At 42.8% G+C, this 23,994-nt stretch overlaps 1 protein-coding gene across 1 annotated transcript in view; it reads right to left on the bottom strand.

The window, feature by feature from the left end:
- Positions 1 to 23,994, bottom strand: part of ANO3 (anoctamin 3) — a 1,942,403-nt gene that overhangs the window by 1,595,142 nt on the left and 323,267 nt on the right. The window contains exon 2 of the mRNA XM_085643623.1: positions 20,738 to 20,941. Within this exon, the coding sequence (XP_085499749.1) occupies positions 20,738 to 20,941 (204 nt within the window). The remainder of the gene's footprint in view (positions 1 to 20,737; positions 20,942 to 23,994) is intronic.

The following is a 23,994-nucleotide window of genomic DNA, read 5'->3' as shown; positions in this document are numbered from 1 at the left end:
TAGGCAGGAATGCATCGGCTGAGGGGGAAACAGATAATTCGAAGGTGAAATACAGTTCTTGGCAGAGAATAGGCTGATGTCAGGCTTCGTGAGCCGCGCAGAGAATGAGACAAAGTTCATGGTCACAGATGCAGGCTCAGACTGGAGCTTTCAGAGGCAGAAGGCAAGAAGAGTTTGATGACAGAATCAGGGCCTACTTGCCTGGACTGTAAAATGGCATAAGTGAACCATATAAAACCGGTGGCCTTTCGTACTTAGGAAGGGAATATCCGGCCTATTCATGGCGGATCTGACAAAGGACATGTTGACGGTGGACGCACATGTATTTGCGTCTTCATAACTGGAACTGGAGGGAACATACATGTACTTGTGACATGCACATGGAACCGTTGGGGTCCAAGATAGGGGACATAACTGACCAGAAAAATCCATATTTCCACAGTCCAAGTACATAATTTGCAGAGTCCCCCAGGGATCGTCCCTCAACCTGATCATGTCCAATGTCTACATTACACCATTCACTAACACCATCTGATCCCAAGGCATCACCCTCCTCTTCGATGCAGACAACACCCACTCATCCTCTCCATGACAAACAAGACAATCGACATCACCAACTGCATGACTGTAGTGCCAAATGATTGAGAACCAAGTGTCTGAAGCCTAACTTGGACAAGGTAGAAGTACTGGTCTTTGGAAATGAGCACTCCCTGTGGGATGCCACTTGTTGGCCAACACAACTATGACCAACACCCACAGACCACACCATAAATCTAGGGATCAACCTGGATGACAAGCTCAACATGATGGCACATGTCAATTCAGTGAGCTCCGCCTGCTTCCACATCCTGTGACTGCTGCAGACAATCTTCAAGTGGATGCCACGCAAGCTCTCATCACAAGCAGACTCGACTACAGCAATGCACTCTAAACTAGAATCACCAAGCAACTCCTGTACAGCCTTCATACCATTCAGTACACCATCGCAAGACTCAGCCTCAATCTTCCACTCTGCACCCACATCTCACCTCGTCTCAGCCACTGGCTCTTCTCCATAAATGCAACCAATTTAAACTTATGGCGCATACCTACAAAGCCCAGCATAACACTGGACCAGTGTACACCACAAATTTAAATAACTTAATATAACATTATGTCCAATCATTTCCTAAGAGGGTAATAGTCACTTTTGATTGTGTGTATGATGTTGAAAGATGTAAAGCATAACAATGATGTGCTTTTTAGGTCGAGCGTCGGTGCGCATATGTGTCTGCAAGACCTCTTGTTTTCACTATAGGTAGTGTAATCCCACCTGTGCTTACCAAAGGTTGCCACCTGCATCACTCTTCATTGCTGGCTCCTCATTGGTTGGTACTCCCACTAAATCACTTCCGTTTTCCGGCAGGCGCACCGGCCAACTACAGTTTCCTTACAGTGTAGATGCTTATCTGTACCTTTGGGCAGTACTTCTTTTATGTCTTGCTCATGGTCAAATGTGATTTCCAATTCAAAATACCATGCTCGTTTATTTGATCATCACAGCGCCTACTTCATGGGCTGCTGCACTCATAACTTTTTATCTACACAGGGCGCTGTGCTACAAGAAACAAATCCGCACCAGCCTCTATGCCCGCATGTTAACAGAGTATCTGATATCTAACATCATTCCTCTGGGACTACAAATTCGAAACACGCCGACTATCTTTGCACAGGGCCCCAAGTTCAGGTCAGGCTTCAGCCATCTGGCCACCACCTGCTCGAGACATTGGATGGTCCTGGGAATCGACACAGATATTGAACACAGCCGCAAGGAACTAGTGGAAATAGCTGAACTTGAGAAACTTATCTTGGAAAACTGCACTTTTACTGACGCCAAAAATCTACTGGATAAAATCATACCCGCCATATCGACCTTTAACACCTTTGAACAAAACAAAAAAATCAACAGGATCCAAAAGGGTATCAAGAACTACGACCACAAAAGAACCTACCCATACCTGCATGATGAGTTCTACGACACTCCATACCAACCACCAGGACCAAGAAACTGGGGTGGATAGCGAAACAACCAGAGGATAACCTTCTCGGACTCTTCTAACACTTCAGTTGAGGACTCAGACCCTGGTGAGGGTCTCAGCCCAACAGGACCCCAGAGACCACAGCCACTCATTCCTGCTGGGTTTTTAGAAGCAAATTGGGGATGAGGCAGGGGTCGTACAAGAGGAGGGGATTTGGCCTAACGGCTAGGGTGCTCGACCTCGGACCTGGGGAACTGGGTTCGAGTCTCGGTAATGACGCTGAACATCCTATGATTCTGGGCAAATCACTTAATCCCCCCGTGCCTAACAAAGAAGGAATTTGTGTCCTCATGTAACGAAACTGGTGCTATGTAAAGCTCTCTGATACCTGATAGGATTCGGGTCATTTTCGCGCTATATAAAACTCTGCAAAATAAATACATAAATTACCAATATCAATACCTCCGGGAACGACAGACCCGCCACAAGTTCTACCAATTGGGCCCTCCTAAATGATTGACTCCATATCCACTCCTGAGCATACTCAGAAAACTCTCCCTATCTTTAACCTTTCCAAACATGCTTTCAAACCCCAGGAAATCAGCCTTCTGAGCAAGGGACCCTCCTTTGTTCCCAAGGACAGAAGTAACTTTTTCTAACGACAAGTGAATCTCTTACAATTCTTCAGAAGAATAAGATTTAAACAATTTTTTGCACACAGACCACCTGTGATCAGATTGGTTATTCCCCTTTTCAACCACCCTACACTTTCCATCCTTCTGCGACTCTCCTGCCCCCAGAAATTTTAACTTTTTAGAGATTGGTCCTTCACAAAGTTAAAACCATCGAGGCCGAGCATGAGTTTGTGGCTTATAATTTGACCATCACTGAAAAACAGGCACTGACAAACCTTACACCAAACAGGAACATAATCATTAAACCAGCAGACAAGGGCTGTGGTATTGTCATCATGGACATTGGCAAATACAACATTGAAATAATGCGACAACTGAACAATACGACTCACTACCGGGTGCTACTTTCTGACCCACTCCCCGACATAAGAACCAAAATTCAGGAAGTCACCGATCAGGCTAGAACCTAGGACATCATCACGGATAAGGAATTTGTTTTCCTCAACAATCGCTATCTCTGCACCCTTGTTCTCTATGTACTACCTAAACTACACAAAGATGTGGACAATCCCCCTGGCAGACCAATTGTCTCCGGGTGTGGATCAATCCGTGAACCTTTTGGAAAATACACTGATGCCATGATTAAGGAATTTGTGCCATTAACTGACACCTATGTTAGAGACAGCATGAACCTTATCAATCTCATAGAGAGCACTCTGTTTACTACTGGGACTGATCTGATGGTTGGCCTAGATATTGAATCACTTTACACCAACATTCCTCACGATGAAGGCCTTTCTGTCATAAGGAATCTCATAAACTCCAGACCACAGCCTGTACGAATTCCCACAGACTTTGTTATGCACCTCCTAGAAATTGCCCTCAGTAATAATTATTTCTTTTACAGGGACACTTTTTACTTACAAGTCAAGGGAGTCTCCATGGAGGCATGCTTCACTCCTAACTTTGCCATACTATACGTATACAACCTTGAAAAAACTAAAATCCTTTCAAAGAAAAGATCACTTTCTGGAGCCGCTATATCGATGATATTTTGTTAATCTGGGATGGAAACCAAGAAACCTTACAACACCTCTTAGACTGGTGCCATACTCGCCAACCTCAACTCAATTCACGGCCGATCCTAAGGAAAACAACCTCCCCTTTTTCAATTTGACACTTCAGGTTGAAGAAGGAAAGATAGGCGCCTCTCTATTCTGAAAACCCACTGAGCAGAACGCTCTCCTACGATACACGTTTCCATCCACGAGGTCTAAGTGATAGTTTGCCTCTCGGACAATTCCTCCACATCAGAAGAAATTGCAAATGGATGAAAGACTACTTCCGTGAAGCTGCTATTCTTACTGAGAAACTCATCCTACGCGGTTTTGCCAAAAAGCTGTTACCAGAGCCCACAAATGCGCCTGGTATAACCATAGGGAAACCTTGCTCATACCAAAGGAGAAACAAAAAATACTCACATTCCATTTGTGTCAACCCTTACACCCTTCAGCAACAAAATATGTAAAATCATAAAAAGGAATTGGAACACCTTGAGGACTCTAGATATATTTCAGGAACCACCACTTTTCTCTTACCGCAGGGGACGCAATCTAGCAGACCATTTGGTACATGCCATAACTTGGCCTAAGCAAACCCACAATAACGAATCCATCATGTCTGCCTGGGGCCTTGCTCCCATCATAGGTCATTACAAATGCCAAAGGTGTGAGGCATGCTCCACGACACTCAACACCAAGGAATTCAAATTCAACGAACATACCTACCCCCTCAGAAGTTTCAACAATTGCAGATCCACTAATGTCATATATGTTATACTCTGCCCATCTCCTTTACATATGGCCAGATGGTCAATGATCGGATAACCCAACATAGAAGATGAATCAGATGTGGAGTACTGAATACTCCCTTGTTATTACTTTTCCATGCACATGACCATAAAGAAACAGACTTTACATGGCAAGTTATTGACCGACCCACTCTACCACTGAGGGGCGGGAACTTACAGCAACTACTTAACAGATGTGAGTGTGGATGGATAGCTCGTTGCCACATATTGGAGCAAGGTCTCATCACCCTGGACGAATGGAACAATACCATATCATGCTAGACTTCCCTAGTATTATATGGAAAAACAATGGTTCCTGTGGATTAATACAAACTATACTTGTAATAAAATGCACAATCGCGATATGAAGGGGTAGACTAATGTCAGAGGGAGAAGGAACCACCAAGACCAATGATTCAGTATAACACAATTTATAAATTTTCAGGGAAGACAAAAAGATATATACAGTGTTCCAAAGTGTTCCAAATCTATTAAAAAACATTTGTGTATAGTGTCCCAAGTGAAACGGGAACCTAAACCTAAGTGACAGTGTGATGATTTTGTACAAGGTTTCCACAATTTATACAAGTCGACCATCATCGACTCCATATCGCGATTGTGCATTTTCTTAAAAGTATAGTTTGTATTCATCCACAGGAACCATTGTTTTTCCATATAATTAAATACCCTGGTTCCGTTGTGAGTATGGTTCTCCTGTTTTTGCGTTAAACTTCCCTAGTATGGCACTACACGCTTCAGTAGTCTGCTGGCCTTCCCACCTATTACGAACCTAGAAACATGTGATGACCATCTATTCCCAACTTAGCATCTCATTGTTCATTTCTGTTGTAAATCACCATCCTTTGTTACACAGTTAGATGGTTATTATATTGTTCTTCTTCAAATTCTCGTATCAATGTTGTTTTTTGTATGATGATTCTCTATCTTGTGCCATTTTGTGCCTATATCAGACCATCCCTTTTAATTGTGTACACTATGCCCATCTACTTGATCTAGCGCTATTAGAAAACGATTTGTGTTTATCTGTACACGTGTATCCACCTACATACTGTATTTCACACGATTGCTGTGTTCCCCCTAAAAAAGTTGTATGGTAATTTACAATGTATCACATCATGCTTGACAGTACCATTTCCAATCTTTACGTGTATGGATGTTACTAACCCCTTTTCCAGGATCTCCTTTGATCGCTGTATTACATAACAACCTCCCCCAAAAATGTTTTGCAAAAATGATATATATTATATTATATATGTCAGTCCCTCCCGGGCTGACACTCACTGCCGGACTCACGCCGGTGCCGCTTCAATTTCCAGCCTCCTTGGACCCACTGCAGCTGATTCATTCCTGCCCCTAGATTGATCTCTACTAAATAGTAAGTTGCATCTCCCTGTTGTCCACAATGCAGCTACGTGATGAATTCAACCCCCGGCGCCGTCGGGAGCCCACCTCCCTTTACCTTTCTTCCTCCCTCCCCACAGATGGATGCATGACCCCGGTCACACTTCAATCCGTTTTTCACCATTGATCCAGAAGCATCCTACACCCTTAGTAAGTGTTAGTTTTATGGATATGCCTTTAATCTGTCTACAGACTGCCCACGAGTCCCTTCTTAACTCCTCTGTCGCTTTCTTTCCCAGTGTGCAGTCCCAACTACGCGAGGCGCTTTCTCCTTACTCTACCCACCTTCCATGGTCGCAACCTACTCCAGCGCTATCACAGTGCCCTCTACATGGTGTCTTGATTTCTCGGACACCCCAGGTTAGTGTTCATCCTCTCCCCTACGGCACTTTAACACCCTTTTTTCTTAAATCTCCGAGCCTGGGCACCATATTTCTCTATCGTGTTTCTTGTGTCATCTTGGCGATTACACGACTTGATGCGGCCTACTATTTGCCCGTTCCTAGTCATTTATACCCTCTCCTTTGGCTCATCCCCTGGCCCTTGCAGCTACCACATATTCACCTTAAGACCTTGTAAATCTCCCTCTATGGTCACCTTTGAATTGTACTTTCCCCATACAGTACTGTTGCCTTACAAAATGTGTAACCTGGTCCTGATGATGGCCTAAACTGTATAAAGGCAGAAACGCTGTCGACTTCTATGAGCGTCATTCATGATGCCTCCCTCGTGATTGCCCAAGTAACTAACTCTGTTCTTAATGTTTCAAAAGTATGGGCACCACTAGGAGAACATTGTATATATTATTTATTTGTTCTGTGCTTCTTTTTCCCACTGTATACACCCCTTCGCGTATCACCAGCCCCATTCACCTTCTCACGATCACTCGAGCACAGCTTGGTACAGGTTACATGACATTTAATAATCCACAGTGCTTTTGTGATTGTTATTTTGATCGTGTAAACCGAATATATGGAAAAAGCATTTCCTCAATTAATGTCTTCTGGTCCTTTGTCTCCCAGTTTCCCCTTCTTCCCTGTTTGTTGCAATTTATGGTGCTTTTTTGTAAATTGTCTACTAAACAAGACCGAGTGAGACATTGTTGTTTGCTATAGATTATTTACCCTGGTCTCTACTGGGTTTATGGGTACCTTCCTGTAGTTTGTTACTGCGTGCTACATGTTTCAGCACGGCGGCGCTTTTATGTCAGTTTAGTGCTCGTTAGAACCACCTCTCGCTCGACAGCTATCCAAGTGTTTTGCATGGGACTTTAGACTGACGGCACCTCTGCATAAAAAATAGGCGTGTTTCCTATTGACCCATAGGCAGAGTTTTCAGCAGGCAGGAAGGCTTGTTTTCATATATGCCTTCTGTGCAGCTCAGTCGGAGTCGGATGAATTATGACTAGGCCTGGGCTAAATTTCCGTTCCGCTTGCAGAAATTGCGATAATTTGACATTTTCGCGTTCCGCGGAGAGCGCGAAAATGTCAACATTTCCGCATTCCGCAGCTTAGCGATAATTTGTTTCTTGCTCGCGCTGTAAAATAATACATTCTCGCGCACGCGCGATCGCCTTACCTGAATCCCCACGTTCGCGACAAGTTTTCCCGATACGGTCGCGTTCTACACGAGATGTTGGATTGTTGGTAGCCATTTGCGCTGTCTCGCGACAGTTCGCGCCCGCAGTAATGTCATTGGTCGAGCGATCACGTCTTTCTTCTCGCGATCATGCACAGCGAGAAGAGTGAAAACAAGATGGCCGCGCCCGCGAGCAACCGCATGGGTAAGTTGGCGAGCCGCGACCACGCACAAAATACCGTGAACGGGTGGGAAAAAAACTTCAGCATCTTCGCGATATTTCCGCGTGTTTGCGGAGATTGTTAACATTTTCGCGATAATATGCGAAAGTCACTTTCGCAAATTCCGCCCACCCCTAATTATGACACCCTCATGCGAAGTTACTGTTTGGACGAGTGGCTAACAATGTCCATGAGAAAGAGAAAACTTTGTTGGGTGAGTACGAATAAAAGGTAGTTAAAAAATGCCTAACCTTTTTTCTTTAAAAAAGAATGTTTGCTCCAAACACAGCAAACTTCGAGAGCCACAAAGGCTTTTGTTACCAGTTTATTAAGGCTTTGCCAATTAAGTAAGATCCTTTTGTGGAAAGTTCAGGCGCCTCTTGTTTAAGCACCCTCAAGATACCTTTAAAAGAATTGCCATCGGCTCCGACGACGATGCAAATTTTTGACTCAAAGAACTGTACACAGAACATCCACGCCTGGAAATTTATTTAAGCGATGCTTGGAGAGCAGTGCAAATACAAAACGTATTCAGCACGGAAACAGCCATTTAATATTTTTAATATTTTTGCCTAATTAAAGGAGATTTTGAGTGGGCGACATGGTACCAGGGCAGCACCAGGAGACTGCACCTTGTCTGGGGAACTTCAAACCCCGTCAACCACTGCGGCAGGAGCCGCCAGCTCCGTGACCCCTGACCTGCGCCAGGAGGTGCCAAAAATTGCTCAGCGCTCCCGCAGCGCGGGAACTCGACACCGTACCAGGGCAGCACCAGGAGACCACCCTTATTGAGGGAAATTCAAACCCCGTCATCCACTGCGGCAGGAGCCGCCATTACTGCGCCCCCTGACCTGCACCAGTAGGCGTCAAAAAGTGCTCAGGGCTCCCGCAGCCCGGGCCAAGGGCGGGCCCGTCTGCGTCTGTCAGCGGCCGGACAAGGCTTGGCTGGGCCACCTCCCTTGGCTCAATAAAAGGAAAACTGTTTCCATTCTAAATTAGTTATAATCTATAATTTGGGAGTACCCTTATGAAAATGGGTAAAAGAAAACTAACGCTGACCCGTCTAGTAATGGAAAACCCGCAGGTAAAAATGTGCCAATAACCAACTATTTGAAAAGTGCTATGCGACTAATTAACAACAAGATTATCCAAGTAGATGAAAGCTTAGCTGCTACAAAAAACGGCACTAAATGCGGCTTTAAATTTTGACTCTTCCACTCGAGATATCCATACTATCAAATAACACCGATTTGGTTTCTACACCTGCTAAAAAGAGCAAACAACAACCAGTAAAAATGAAACTACCATAGCCAAATCAGCCGACAAACTTGAGAATTAAGCAAAAGAAAGGGGAAAAAACCCCAGTAGAGGCAAAAAGAACATGGGCGGGCAAATTAGTGAATTATACTCAAGGTGTTGAAAAACCTTTTTAAAAACTACATGGAACAAATTACAATATTGAAAGGCGATTAATGATGGAAATTAAGTCAGTGCAAAAAGATGTCGCATATTTAACTGATTTATTTGGTCACGAATCTATTGCCTTAAAAAAATGCCCATAAGGTAATGCTGGCCGAGAACTGGATGAGAAGACTAAAGCAGGTCGTAGTCTCCCAGTGGCAATTTAAAAAACCCATCCGATGACGGTGTCTCAAATAAATGGAGTTTCTAATATACAACCTGTCGCAAAATCAAGAGGCTATAATTTACCCAACCTGGATCAAACAGAATCTGAACGCAACAACCATGAGATCGAATCTACTGTGAACTGCTGACCAACGAAGTCTGGCGAGGACTTTCCCCATCTACCTCCTCAGGCAACCCCCTATGTAAGTGTTCTGAAAAGTTGGCAGATAACACCATAGAGACCTGGGGGACTTTGAAGAATAAGGTTGTGCATTGGTTTGCTTTAAATACAAATTGTAGCACTAATTTACTTTTCCAGAACATAAATAATGTTAAGAAGAGTAAATTGGGTTGGCAGCACAAGGAAATTATGTCAAGGAGATTGTGTTGTCCTGAGGTCGTGGGGACTCTGATTTAAGAACTGTCAGTTAAACATGCATGGTCACTCAACCATCATGACGATACCATTATTGCTGTCCCACTAGGCTATTTTTGCAAACCTAGAAATTAGTTACCACCACACATCAGTAATAAACCCCATCCTATAGAATTCTATGGGATCCAATCAATGCCCAATAGATTTGCACCCTTAAGAGGCTGTAGTGAAACAGATTGACTGCAGGAGGATGCAGAGCAATTGACAGTTGTTCACTATGTCACTCCTCCCATTAGCACTACTAATAATAATTTGAATGGTCATTTATCACATGGGTCTTTGTCCATTATGTCATGGAATGTGGCAGGGGTGAAAAATAAGTTAAATGATGGGGAATGGCTCACGATGATACAGAATTGTGTGCTCATCTTACTCCAAGAAACTTGGCAAACAGAAACTTTTTTTATTAATGGTTTCAAAACAATCTCTACACAGGCTATCTCTTCGAAGGCAGGAAGGGCAAAAGGAGGTTTAGCGGTTTTAGTCTCAGTAACTTCACCTTTAATTTTCGAGAAAGTTTACATTAAATCACAGTTTTTCCAGTTTATATACTTTTGCACTAAAGAAAAACAGTGCATAATAAAAATAAACTTTTATAATAATATTTTTGACAGCACTAGACGTAGGGTAATTATGTCACCGTAGGAGGAACTAGATGACTTTTTAAAATGGGTTAACGGAGATTATTTGCTCATTTGGGCTTGCGACTTTAATTGTGAAATGTGTAAAATTCTAAAAGGAGAACAATGTGGCCATAGGGATGAATAAGGTGACCCTCATCCCCATTTCCCCCATAATCCATATGGAGAGGCAATAGATATCGTTATGTAAAAACATAATCTAGAAATTATGGAGCAAGGCGAACAAAAGGGAGAAACTGTTGTCCAAACATATGAAGGGGTACAAAAGGGGGTGGTGATGGACGGAGCATCAGAACCAATCAAACACTCACACCCAGTCAACAGATCTGGGTTTGATCCATCACCGTTCTTTAGCCCACTCTGCCACCCCAGTTCAGACATGGCCATATACAAATCAGTCTGACCCTGTGCCTCATGGGAACAGTCCAGCCCGAACTCCCCATTTCCCCCATAATCCATATGGAGAGGCAATAGATATCGTTATGTAAAAACATAATCTAGAAATTATGGAGCAAGGCGAACAAAAGGGAGAAACTGTTGTCCAAACATATGAAGGAGCAAGATCCTCGTCGAATATTTACTATGCCCTAGTATCAGGGAACTGCAAGGGCCTTGTTGAAAAATTCTACATACAGGCAAGCCTGTACAGTGATCACCACCCATCATTTCTGATACTGAAATTAAGCCTGCCACAACAAGAAAAGGTGCGCGTAGCCGCCGCCGATATTGAAACACAAGGGGGAAATGGAATTTCTATTAAATCGTCAAGCGTTTATCCCATAGTATTTATGGAAAATACATTTAAAAAAAATCAAGAACATGTAAATATTTGTCTGGAGAGAACTTCCCTAAATACAGAGGGCCCGATTCACAGAACTAACTTAAGACAAAATCCTAAACTTACTACTTTTGGTATTAACAGAAGGCATTTAGTAGTAGTATAGTTAGGATTTTGTCTTAAGTCTGTCTTAAGTCTGTCTTAAGTCTGTCTTAAGTCTGTCTTAAGTCTGTCTTAAGTCTGTCTTAAGTCTGTCTTAAGTCTGTCATAAGTCTGTCATAAGTCTGTCTTAAGTCTGTCTTAAGTCTGTCTTAAGTCTGTCTTAAGCCTGTCTTAAGTCTGTCCTAAGTCTGTCCTAAGTCTGTCTTAAGTCTGTCTTACGTTTGTCTTAAGTCTGTCCTAAGTCTGTCCTAAGTCTGTCTTAAGACTGTCTTAAGACTGTCTTAAGACTGTCTTAAGACTGTCTTAAGTCTGTCATAAGTCTGTCATAAGTCTGTCTTAAGTCTGTCTTAAGTCTGTCTTAAGTCTGTCTTAAGTCTGTCTTAAGCCTGTCTTAAGCCTGTCCTAAGTCTGTCCTAAGTCTGTCCTAAGTCTGTCTTCAGTCTGTCTTCAGTCTGTCTTCAGTCTGTCTTCAGTCTGTCTTCAGTCTGTCTTAAGTCTGTCCTAAGTTTGTCTTAAGTCTAAGAAAAATGTCGATCACCTCCCTAGATGGTTCGGCCAGCAGTGCTCCAAATTAAACGAGGATCTAAAGGAAGCACTGAAAGTTAGACCCCGGATAGAGAAAAAATTTGCACACTATGGAAAAATTATAAACAAACACTAAATATAAGAAAAATAGAAATTCGGGAAAGGCATGGGAAAAACTGATTCAGGCAGCTGAGACACGTGATTCCATTTTATTCTGGAAAAATATAGATCACCCCTTTTTCAAGGATTATCAGCTCCTAAAATAGAATCTATAGTAACTTCTGAGAATTGGTTGATTCACTTTGAATATATTTTTCATCCTAAAAAAGAAGATCCCACAACTGATAATAATAGTAACTTTATTTTAGTGGATACTGTTAAGATGACACCTATCACCCTAGACGAAATTAAATCTGCCGTAAACAAAGAGCAAATGGTAAGGCTGCAGGGCCAGAGGGGGTCCCCATTGATATTTTTAAGTCTAGTATTGCTTTTTGGTCCCCAATCCTATTTAGAGTCTTTAATGGTACAATTGGAGGGGTTTTACCTGCAACTTAGGTGGAAAGCATCATAGTCCCTATTTTTAAAAGAGGCGACAATTGGAACACAAAATGCTACCGCCCTATATCCCTTCTTGACTCAACATCGAAATTGATGGGCAGAATCTTTTTAGAAAAACTGGAAAGCTGGGTAATCGAGAATGATGTCTTAACTGACTCCCAGTATGGATTCAGAAGGGGTATAGGGGCAGTAGAGCAGTGGGTTAACCTCAAATTATGGATAGGGAAATATACCCTTGCCAAAAAAGGTCAACTACATCTTTGTTTTGTAGATCTCACTAGCATATTTAATTTAGTTAATCACATAAAATTATGGCAAACGTTTCAAGGGATGAACGCCCCACGACATTATAATTTATTTATCACAACTTTATGCCCTACTAACTTCAAGAGTCCGATACAGCCCTAAAGGTGAATGTACTTCTCATTTTAGGATTACCCGTGGCATTAGACAAGGTTGTGTCCTTGCACCCCTTTTATTTTCTCTGTATATTAATAATTTTTACATATTTTTGCAGAGATTAAATTCTGATGCCCCTAGGTCGGTATGCGTGTAACACCAGTACTTTTCTATGCAGACAATGCAGTCCTGTTTTCAAGGACTGCAAATGGGCTCCAATGCTTAATTGAAATGTTTACACAAGTTATGACTGGAAAAGACTTAATACTGAATCTTAGTAAAACTTTTGTCATGACTTATGGAAAAAGTAAAACAAAGAGCAGGGACCATCATGTGGAGGGTGTATATATTGAAATAATAACATCATTTTCATATTTAGAACTCCTTTTTACCGCAGATGGAAATTGGGGGGCACACATTGATTTATGTAAGCTGAAATTCATACGATAGAGTGAGAGTATTTTTAGATTCTCAAAAAGAATTGGGAACAATCCAGTATGGGAAATCCTTATACTATATAGGAGTAAGTGCATCACAGGTACTAGTTATGGAGCAGTGCTATGGGGGAGGGCAAATAGTACTTTGCTGCAAATTCATGAAAACAACTACCTAAGGAGGGTCTTAGCAGTCCCTAACTCAACTGCTTCATATATAGTTCACAAAGAGCTGTCTGTACCCTACATTAGTGATTATATCAGTACAGCAGCCCTTATGCTCTGGAATGGGATTTGGACTAAGGAGGAGACCAAATTTACTAAGGAAATAGTAATGGATTGCCTTGCCCTTGATTACTGCAAAAATATCCATGGTTACAGTATATTTATAAACTTTAAAAAAAGTGTAAGGTGGATGTTGACTTCTATGATCCAAAGCTTATTAAGGATTAAAGTAAAGAGGATCTAAAAATGTAGCAAATTCAAGGGAATTGGCTAGAGATGTAGGAATAAGCCCAAAATCGACTGTTAGAACATTTTGTCAGGTACCCAACTGTATATTATTCTGATAAGGAATTTGCAACATAGATTTTATTTAACAAGGTTAAGGATGGGCACCCTACATTATCAGATTGCATTCCCCACAATGGGCAAGTGGAATCATAATCTTCCAAACTGCCCTTGTGATAGAAAGTCATAACAGACCACATTGCACTTTATACTCTTCTGTGGCTTTTATCAAGACATTAGGAAACTTGTTTTACGACCTTTATTTATTGTTAACAAATTGAAATGTTATAAATCCGCTTTTATTTAAATCTGTAGCCTCGAAAATGAAAAACTTTGTAATGCAGTTATTGTTTTTATTCAAATGGCAATTAGGAAAAGAAAGGATAATTCTCATTTGGAAGCCTTATCATACGAAAACAATTAGGCTCTCTAATACTTGTTAAGGCTTGAAATATCTGCACTGGAGCATAGCCATCACACTGTACTTTTGAGTCCCGTATCCCTGAATTTTGTTTACATAACTATTACGATTGATAACTGAGAAACCTTTTAGAATGAAGTATTATTATACACTGCACTTTGTTCTGCGTTTGTGAGTTCATGTTTACATAATTATCGGCTGGGAAATCTTTTAGATTGAGTATTACTATGCACTGAATTGTTTTCAATTAGTTTACATAATTATTGTGATTAATAATGGAGAAGTTATAAGCTGAGAAATCGTTTAGATTGAATATTACCATACACTGAATTGTTTTTAATTAGTTTACATAATTATTGAGATTAATAATGGAGAAAGTTTTAGAATGCTTTTATAGTTGTATATTATATACCGAATAAAGCTTGATTGAATTGAATTGAGTGGATATCAGAATTTGGGACGGGGTAGCTTGTAAGAGTATTTCAGTGACGTATGGCAGATTTGGCACACTGCATTTTTACCCAAAGTATGTCGAAAAACCAAAGCAATATTAATCTATTGCATCCATTTTATATTTAAGAGACAATCTGCAATTTACAGAATAGCCATTAAGTTTGCAAATGTTATGTGTATATTGTAGATTTTTGTTAGGTTGCTGCTGTAGTTAAAGTAAATTTGGTATCAATTAAAGTGAAATGCAGATAATTTTGCCTACTAACAAAATGAACGTCTGTGTATGAGATTATTTAGCTCATTATGTAAAGTGCTGACTCATTAAACGACTGCAGGCTGCAGTTGCTGGTTGGAATGATGCTTTGACCCGACTCAACATTTCATCCTTCTGACATCAGATAACGTGAATGTTGGTCAGTTGAAATTAATTGTGAGTTGGTGTTTATAGTGCTGCACACAAAGTGCAATAAGGATAATTAAGCACGTTTTTTTAATTGAGAAGACATTGTAGAAACAATCATCATCTGCTGTGTCATTGTGTGCAGTTTTAAGGGAAGATTTCCAGTGAATTAGCCCTAGCTAGCAATAGTGCATGATCGCATGACCTTTCCTTGGAATAAATTGCTACATTTTCTCCATTTTATTTACATAAAAATCAATGTGCACCTTCTTAAATAATTAGGTGAACTTCTAGTTAGGTGTGTAGTTTGTGAATGTTGACAAATTGTGTTTCTCCACTTGTGGATTTTGGAAAGCGTAGAACTATTTCCTCAAGGTGATAGTTAATGTTTTCTTGACTGTGATTCCTTATTTCTAATTATAGTGCACTGGCAAAATATGAACCATTTTGAGAGGCCTGCTATATAAGGGTGGGCGTAGTTCGCGAAGTAGCACTTCGCGAAGCTACGCAAAGTGAAGTTCGCACTACGCGAGCTACGCGTAGCTATTCGCGAACTGCGAAGTAACATGTTCGCACTGTGCAAGATGTTGTTTTCAATGATTGCACAGTGCGGACAAGCAACCAGCACTGTGCAATCATTGAAAATGGCATCTTGCACAGTGCGAGCTGTAGTTTTCTGCTGCTCGAGTAGATTTTTCCTCGAGCTGCAGCTTTCTCAACGCGAACTGGTAGTTTCTCATCGCGAGCGGTCGCGAGCATACGCGACCCCTCGCAATGAGAAACCTGACCTTCTCGCGTTGTGAATCTCGCCGGGAGGTTTATTTTCCATGCTCGCGATCGCGAACAAGGAAAAAGTCTCGCCAGGATGTCATTTTGCTTGCTCGCGGTCGCCAACTTGACGTTGAGGACCGCGAGCAAGCAAAAAATGACCGCAGCACTACGCAACACTACGCTACGCGTGTTCGCACTGTGCTACGTGCAGTTCGCGTAGTGCGAAGTAGCGCGAACTTCGCAAACTACGCGAGCGTAGCGTAGTGCTTCGCCCAGGCCTACTGCTATACACCCAAGGCAACCTCAATGAGTACTCTAGAAGCACTCTCAGGAGCAGCAGCGTCACCACGGACAAGAACAGTATCACCTCAGCAATAGCAATCAATTAAACCACAGTCGAGAACTGAACAGGTAAGACTGTAAAAGAAATTAAGTGAACTTTTGCCATTGGAAGGTCTGTACTAATCAAATGGCTTGTTGATATTCATGAACGCCAGGGAAATTCAATCTTCCTCTTACTTGTATTTTGGTAGGTTCCCTAGGAAGGTTTTTGTGCATTTGTTTACCCAAAGTAACTTTGAAAGTGTTTTTTTCATTTCTTTAAAGAAAGATTTTGACTATTAATGCTAATGCTATGGAAGATTTGGCATCTGAGCATCATTTTTAAGGATTCTAGTTGTCCCCATTGGGCTAGGTTTGATGGAAACAATAATGAGGCTATTTTTAGGTGGAGCATCAGCGTGCATGCGCTGTCTGGAAGTCTTGCTTTATTCGCTCTACAGAGTGTAGCTACACCTGCTGCTTGTCATTGGTTCATAACTCCATCACTCTTCTTTCCAGGCTCTTTATTGGCCAATGCTCCCAATACATCACTTCGTATTTAAGCCGGGAGCACCGGTCAACTAGAGTTTCCTTACACTGGAGGTCTTTATCTATTTCTTTAGGGACTATGTATTTTTTTTATAAGCGCCCCATTCCACCCTTTAACTTTAATGGCGGCCCCACCACTTTCTTTAGACGCAGCTCGTCTATAGAAAGGTGTGTGACCACTATTAAAGTTAAAGCTCAGAATGTGTTGCTTTTACAAAATAAAGCATTTCCTTTTCCTTTAAACGAGCCACATCTAAAGGAAAGGCTGCAGCTGCAATTAAAGTGAAAGCGTGACATAAGGCACTTTTAAAAAAAAAACCATAATATTTTATGATTCAAGCATTAACAAAACATTTTGCTAAATTAATATTCCAGTGATGTACACAAAAACTTCTAACTAATAATTTTGTTACAAACTGCAGTACCCATTGTGCAATTTAACCTTGATTGTCTGGATATATCTTAGTTTACAACAAAATCCTCCAGTTTGTAGTCTTATGGTAAAAATGCTCACGCCTCTGCGCAAGGTCACACATTGAATGAATTGTAGACATGCAGAGGTTCTGGTACTCAAATAATACATCAAGGGTATTGTCCATGTTTCCACAATCATTATAGGAATCCAGGACAAGGCCCTCGACTGGATCTGCTCCTTTCTTCTCTGGCAGAACGCAGCAGGTCAGACTTCCCTCTTTCCTCTCGGACCCTACACCTACCACCTGCAGAGTCCCCCAGGGCTCCTCCCTCAGCCCGACGCTCTTCAACGTCTACATGGCTCCACTCGCCCCCATCGTCACAACCTACTCATCCTCTCCCTATCCAACAAACCCAACACCGCCAGGCACAACTTTCAAGAAGGCATGGAAGCCATTGCCAAATGGATGAAAAACAGCTGCCTACAACAAAACAGAAGTACTCATCATGGGCCCAAACCCCAATGCCTGGAGAGGCACCTGGTGGCCCCCCGCCCTTAGAAACCCGCCAACCCCCACGGACCATGCATGCAACCTGGGAATTATCCTGAACACCGAGATCAAAATGGACCGGCTCGTCCATCTCGTCTTCCTGCCTCCACACCCTCCACCTCCTTCATATGACCTTCAAATGGATCCTCCTCGAACACAGAAAGACAGTCACTCACACCCTGGTCACCAGCAGACTTCACTACGGCAACGCACTCCACACCGGAATAAACAAAAACCTCACTCCCAAGCTACAGAACATCCAAAACGCCGCCGCAAGACTGGTCCTCAACCTGCCAAAACACTGCCACATCTCCCAACACCTGGACACACTCCACTGGCTCCCCGTTGAGGCGAGAATCACCTTTAAGATACTCCCCCACACACACAAGGCCCTCCACGGCACCGGACCAGCATACCTGAACAGCCGACTCAAATTCCACGCACTCTAAAGGGCCCTACGATCAGCCCAACTCTTCTACGCCATGTTCCCCCACACCAGAAAGACCAGATCGGGAGGCCACTCCTTCTCCTTCCTCGCGGCCAAAGTCTGTAACTCCTTTCCGCACCACCTCAGACAGACAACATCGCTCCCCAGCTTCGCAAGAAACCTCAAAACCTTGCTCTTATACAGACCCCCTCCTTGATGCAATGGATCCTGCACCCCCTTACCCCTAGTGCCTTGAGACTTTTACGGGGGAGTAGCTGCGCTAACAAACTTCTGATTGATTGATTATAATTTGATTGCATTTATCAAAATTGAACTAAACACCTGCATTCAACTTATTGGATAACCAAGCAATGCTACAGGAAGTGATATGCCAAATATGTGTATCAGAAATATCATCTGACATAAATATTGCAACCGAAATATTGTGTACATAAAATATCATCTCATTGAGTGCAGATGTTCTAATAGTTACTTCAAATAGGTGATGGACAATGAGACATTGCATATGAACAAAATAATCATATCAGAAGATATTATTCCAGTGATATTATGGTACCGTATCTCCCAGAAAGAAAGGACCACATTTCCTTCACAGATAATAGTACTACTTATGGCCCTATTGATTGTCCACTAATACCTTGACATAGTCTTCTACGCAACTCATTCTTTAAGTACATCTTCAGCTTAGCCCATTGCAGCCTTTATTCAACTCTGAATCATTGGCAAACATCATCCTTTAGCAATAATCTTCTAAAATACTTTCAAGTAAAGTGGATTACAGTGTAGGCCAAATAAGAAATTATGGGGCACATGCATCAAAGGTAGGAATTGCGAGTCCTTAATAGAGATTATTAAGGAAGCTCTATAAAGGAGTCGCAATTGCCTATGCATGTAGGTTTCGTAAAACAATTGCGATTGCTACATATTACTTAATAGCGAATCGCAAATTGCAATTCACTATTAACAAATGACTTCCAATTTATTCCTATGGGCCAAGAGGCCCATAGGAATGTATAGGATTGCATTTGTAATTTGTGAGTACCAAATAGGTACTCGCAAATTGCACATGCAATTTCAAGAATGCAAGGGGGCCAAAATGCCCCCCTGATGCAGCGCCAAAAAAGGTAAGTATGCACATGTGGTGCATACGCATGCCAATGTATATGCACCACAATGCACTTTGAAAAATGCATTTTTTTCAATTTTTCACAGGAATTGCAAATTACCATCAACTTGAAGTTGATGGCAATTTGCGATTCCAAATTGTGAAAAAGCAATTTGCAAATGCATAATGACTTGCATTTAGGGAATCGCAATTAGCGATTCCCTAACTGCATGCGCAAAATAGGTAATCGAAAAATGTGTGATTACCTATTGTGCTTATTGCTTTTGGGTTGATGCATCTCAAATGGCAAAATACTGGGTCGCAAAGGGGCCGATTCTGCAAATCGGCCAATTTGCAATCGGTATTTTGCTTGCTGCATGTGGCTCTATATGACTCGCATTTCGTATTACTTGACATGTCAAAATAATCAAATGCCTTCGTATTCACTTTCTTCTTCGTTCAGAGTCTTGACAAAAAGCAGGTACAATCTCGAGAATGGAAAGATGATATGGCCTTGTTACCAGAATTAAGGGCATTGTTCACAGGGGATTAAATTCAAACATACACAAACACAAATTAATATCATGTTTAAAACAAATGCTTCTTGTTATAAATTGATTTGGTACTATACTGCTGACAGGAGTGATTAGAGACCATTTAGGTAGTAGAGGAATGTTACTTGAGTGAGAAATATTGATTCTCCAAAACTGATACTGTAACCACTATAAAATGAACTGGAATGTAATCTTTGTTTGCTGTGCATGCTTCAGTGTTGGCAGTGTGTTAGAAATTGTCATTTTCACTGGCGTTCATGCTGCAACAGCAAGAGTGTCCTGAAACGTTGTTTACTATGTTACTGGATTTTTTATGTTACAATCTATAATACTTATGCTTTGTGTCATGCTACAAATATATGTGTGTCATGCCGTCTTCAATTTTGGCCACACCCCAGTTCCTCCGTGGTCCAGCCTATCTTCAGAATAAAGATGTTGAAGACAAGCAAAACCTGCATCTATTCATCTGAACATTAATACATAATCTGGCCAGCTCTTAGACATGCACCCGCTCTAGCTTGGTCTGTAGTTATAAATACGCAAATGTGTAGACGACGTTCTACTTTTTACTTGTAGGATGCCTCACCTCTGCGTACCAAATGAGGTTGTGTGTGTCCATCTTCATGGCATTATGTGTTGCCTTTCTATGAAGAACACCTAATCATGGTGGTATAACGGACTACAAATTCTTGATTTACTATCGCCAGATTACTGAATAATATATGGTAAAACGACTTCAATACTATAAATATTTGTGATGAATTTGGAGAGATAGAGAGAGAGAAGGTGTTCCAGTCTCAGAAGCTAGCGATCCAATTGTACACTTACATCATTAAACTGCAGAAAAGTGGTGGTAGAGCTTCCTTAAAGATCATACCTAAAAGATGGATGAGGGTTTTGAATTCATGGTATGCAATCAATAACAGGTTCAGCTCAACTTCCATTGAAGCCTTACCTTTGTCTTGAGTTGTGCTTTCTGCTGCTGATTCTGCTCCAAGTGGTTGTGGTTGTGGTTGTATCTGATTTGGCTGATGTAAAGAAGAATGCTTGCTGAGATGTTGAGGATGAGTTTGGCTTTGAGCTAAACATGGCATACTTCTTCGTCCAGATGGTTTTAATGTTTGTTCTTTGTCAGTTCCACTTCTACTTGTATTCATGCCTGAAATACAAAACGTTTTAACATTTTGACAATGTATCCACACAATTAATGAGTTTTTTAATGAGGTTTTATTATCTAAAGATAAAACAATTGACAAAGCCAATGCGCTGCGGATAAAAAAGGCAAATAAGGAATGAAGTGAGCGTTGACCCCAGGAGGTAGCCGTTGTTATTGGTTCATTAGGTTTATAAAAAATAGAAAAGGCTAAACATATGATAATATTAGAAAACACGACAAACTCCCCACATAGACCATTACTATACCAGGAACATGTTTATACTTTATATGGACCAAGATTATGTAAGAAGGAATGATTAGGAAATTAGCATGGAAACAAAGTATGATCAGTTTCTGCATTCTTTTGTTCTCCTTCTATTCCCTCCATATGCAAAATAGTTATTTTGAATATGTAATTAATACACATGGTCTGTAAATTGTGATGTAAGATTGTAAATAGGAAAACTACTAATCAAAACGAAATTTAAAAAAAAAGACAACGCCAATGAGCTTCAATTTCTAAATGGTAATATGTGATGATGATGATTAGGTTTTTAATATTGGAATTCTGGGTCAAGGACAGAAGTGTACCTGTTTTGTTTTTGGAAACTGTCTGAGTTAGAATGTGACTTACTGGTTGAGGATGGTAAAACCCTTCTAAAGCAGCAACCACAATTCTTCTCAGGGCGACGGCACAAGTAAACCCTAAATTAACCTGTGCTCAACCCTCAAGTAGCTACGCACAGAGCAGGCAGGCTTAACTCAGAAGCAATGTAAAGAAATTTTGCAAGACTTCAAACAGTACCACAATGAAAACACTCCACAAAGGACACCACAACAGATTTATAAAAATAGAGTAATTTCTAATAAATAATACAAGAACAAAACAACAAAAATCCAATCAGTAGAACTGGAGATATGCAAGTTTAAAGGTTTTAGTAAAAGCAGCATCAGCACAAAGCACCAACGGTGGATATCAGGTTGTGCAGGACCGGGATAAAGTTAGAGGTTTAGGCCAACAGTTAGGGGACGCGGGCAGCTGTAGGGACCCACTTATGGCTGCTGAGAAAACAACCTTAAATCCTGGTGAGCAATGCATTGCGGGAGTCTGGGTCGAAGATGCAGAGATGCAGCAGTGCGAGGTCCTGCTGCAATCTGCTGACTACATCCTCCTCGGGGACCTCAACTTCCACCTGGAGAACAACAACGACCGCAACAGCACCACCCTGCTGGACAACCTCGCAAACCTGGGACTCAAGCAGCTGGTCACCACCCCCACCCACTACGCCGGACACACACTCGACCCCATCTTCTCATCCAGCAAGGACATAGCCTTCAGCCACGCCACCGGACTCCACTGGACGGACCACAGCTGCGTCCACTTCAGCTTCAGAAGGACCACGGTCCACCACCACCAGCAACAGGTTGCACGCAGAAGCTGGAACAAGATCACAGCCGACCAGCTCGCGACCTCCCTGAGCATGAACCCTCCCACCAGCGCAACGAACCCAAGCCAGGCGGCCATCAACCTCGCGAAGTGGATCAGCAACTGCGCAGACGACCTCGCCCCTCTGAAGACCCCGCCTAGCAGACCCGCTAGCAAGAAAGCCCCATGGTTCACCGACGAACTCAAGAGCTCCAAGAAGAACTGCCGAGCCCTCGAGAGAACATGGCGCAGAGACCCGACACCAGACAACATGACCACCCTCAAGCTCGCCACCCGAAAACACCACCAACTCATCCACGCCACCAAGAAAACCGCATTCAAGGAACGACTGGACAACAACGTACACAACAGCAAGGAACTCTTCACCATCGTCAAAGAGCTCTCCAACCCCAACGCCGGAAACAACGACATCACCCCTTCGCAAGACCTCTGCAACTCCCTCGCCTCCTACTTCCACAACAAGATCGCTGACATACACAACAGCTTCAGCACTCAACCGATGCACGCCACGACCGAACCACCGCCCCCCACCACCACACTCCGCACCTGGACCCCGATCAGCACCGAAGACACCGTCCGCACGATGAACTCCATCCACTCCGGATCTCCCACCGACCCCTGCCCTCACCACGTCTTCAACAAGGCCGACGCTGTCATCGCACCCCACCGGCGGGACATCATCAACCTCTCCTTCGACACCGCTACCTTCCCGGAGAGCTGGAAGCACGCCGAACTCAGCGCTCTACTAAAGAAGCCATCAGCCGACCCCACCGACCTCAAGAACTACCGTCCCATCTCACTGCTCCCGTTTCCTGCAAAAGTCATCGAGAAGACCGTCAACAAACAGCTGGCCGCCTTCCTCGAGACGAACGGCTCCCTCGACCTCTCGCATTCTGGCTTCCGGGCCAACCACAGCACCGAGACCGCCCTGATCGCAGCCACCGATGACATCCGTACACTGCTTGACAACGGAGAAACAGCAGCCCTCATCCTCCTAGACCTCTCCTTGGCCTTCGACACTGTCTGCCACCGTACACTAGTGCAGCGTCTCAGCAACGTCGGAATCCAGGAAAAGGCATTGGAGTGGATCACCTCCTTCCTCGCAGGAAGGACACAGAGAGTCCGCCTCCCCCCGTTCAGATCTGAAGCCACCGAAGTCATCTGCGGCGTTCCTCAAGGCTCCTCGCTCAGTCCAACCCTCTTCAACGTCTACATGAGCCCTCTCGCAGAAATCGCACGCCAGCACAACCTCAACATCATCTCCTACGCCGACGACACCCAGCTGATCCTCTCCCTCACCAACGACCCCGCCACCGCCAGAACCAACCTTCACGAAGGGATGAAAGAGGTAGCCGAATGGATGAAAAACAGCCGCCTGAAACTGAACTCGGACAAGACGGAAGTCCTCATCCTGGGATCCTCACCCTCCGCCTGGGACGACTCATGGTGGCCCCCCGCCCTAGGCAGCGCACCCAAACCAACAGACCACGCACGCAACCTGGGCTTCATCCTGGACTCCTCCCTCTCCATGACCAGACAAGTCAACGCCGTCTCCTCGTCGTGCTTCAACATCCTGCGCATGCTACGTAAGATCTTCCGGTGGATCCCC

This window comes from Triturus cristatus, chromosome 3_1 (assembly GCF_964204655.1).
Source record: "Triturus cristatus chromosome 3_1, aTriCri1.1, whole genome shotgun sequence".
NCBI lineage: Eukaryota > Metazoa > Chordata > Amphibia > Caudata > Salamandridae > Triturus > Triturus cristatus.
Note: the sequence above shows the minus strand (reverse complement) of the source record. Positions and strands in the feature narration are given on the sequence as shown.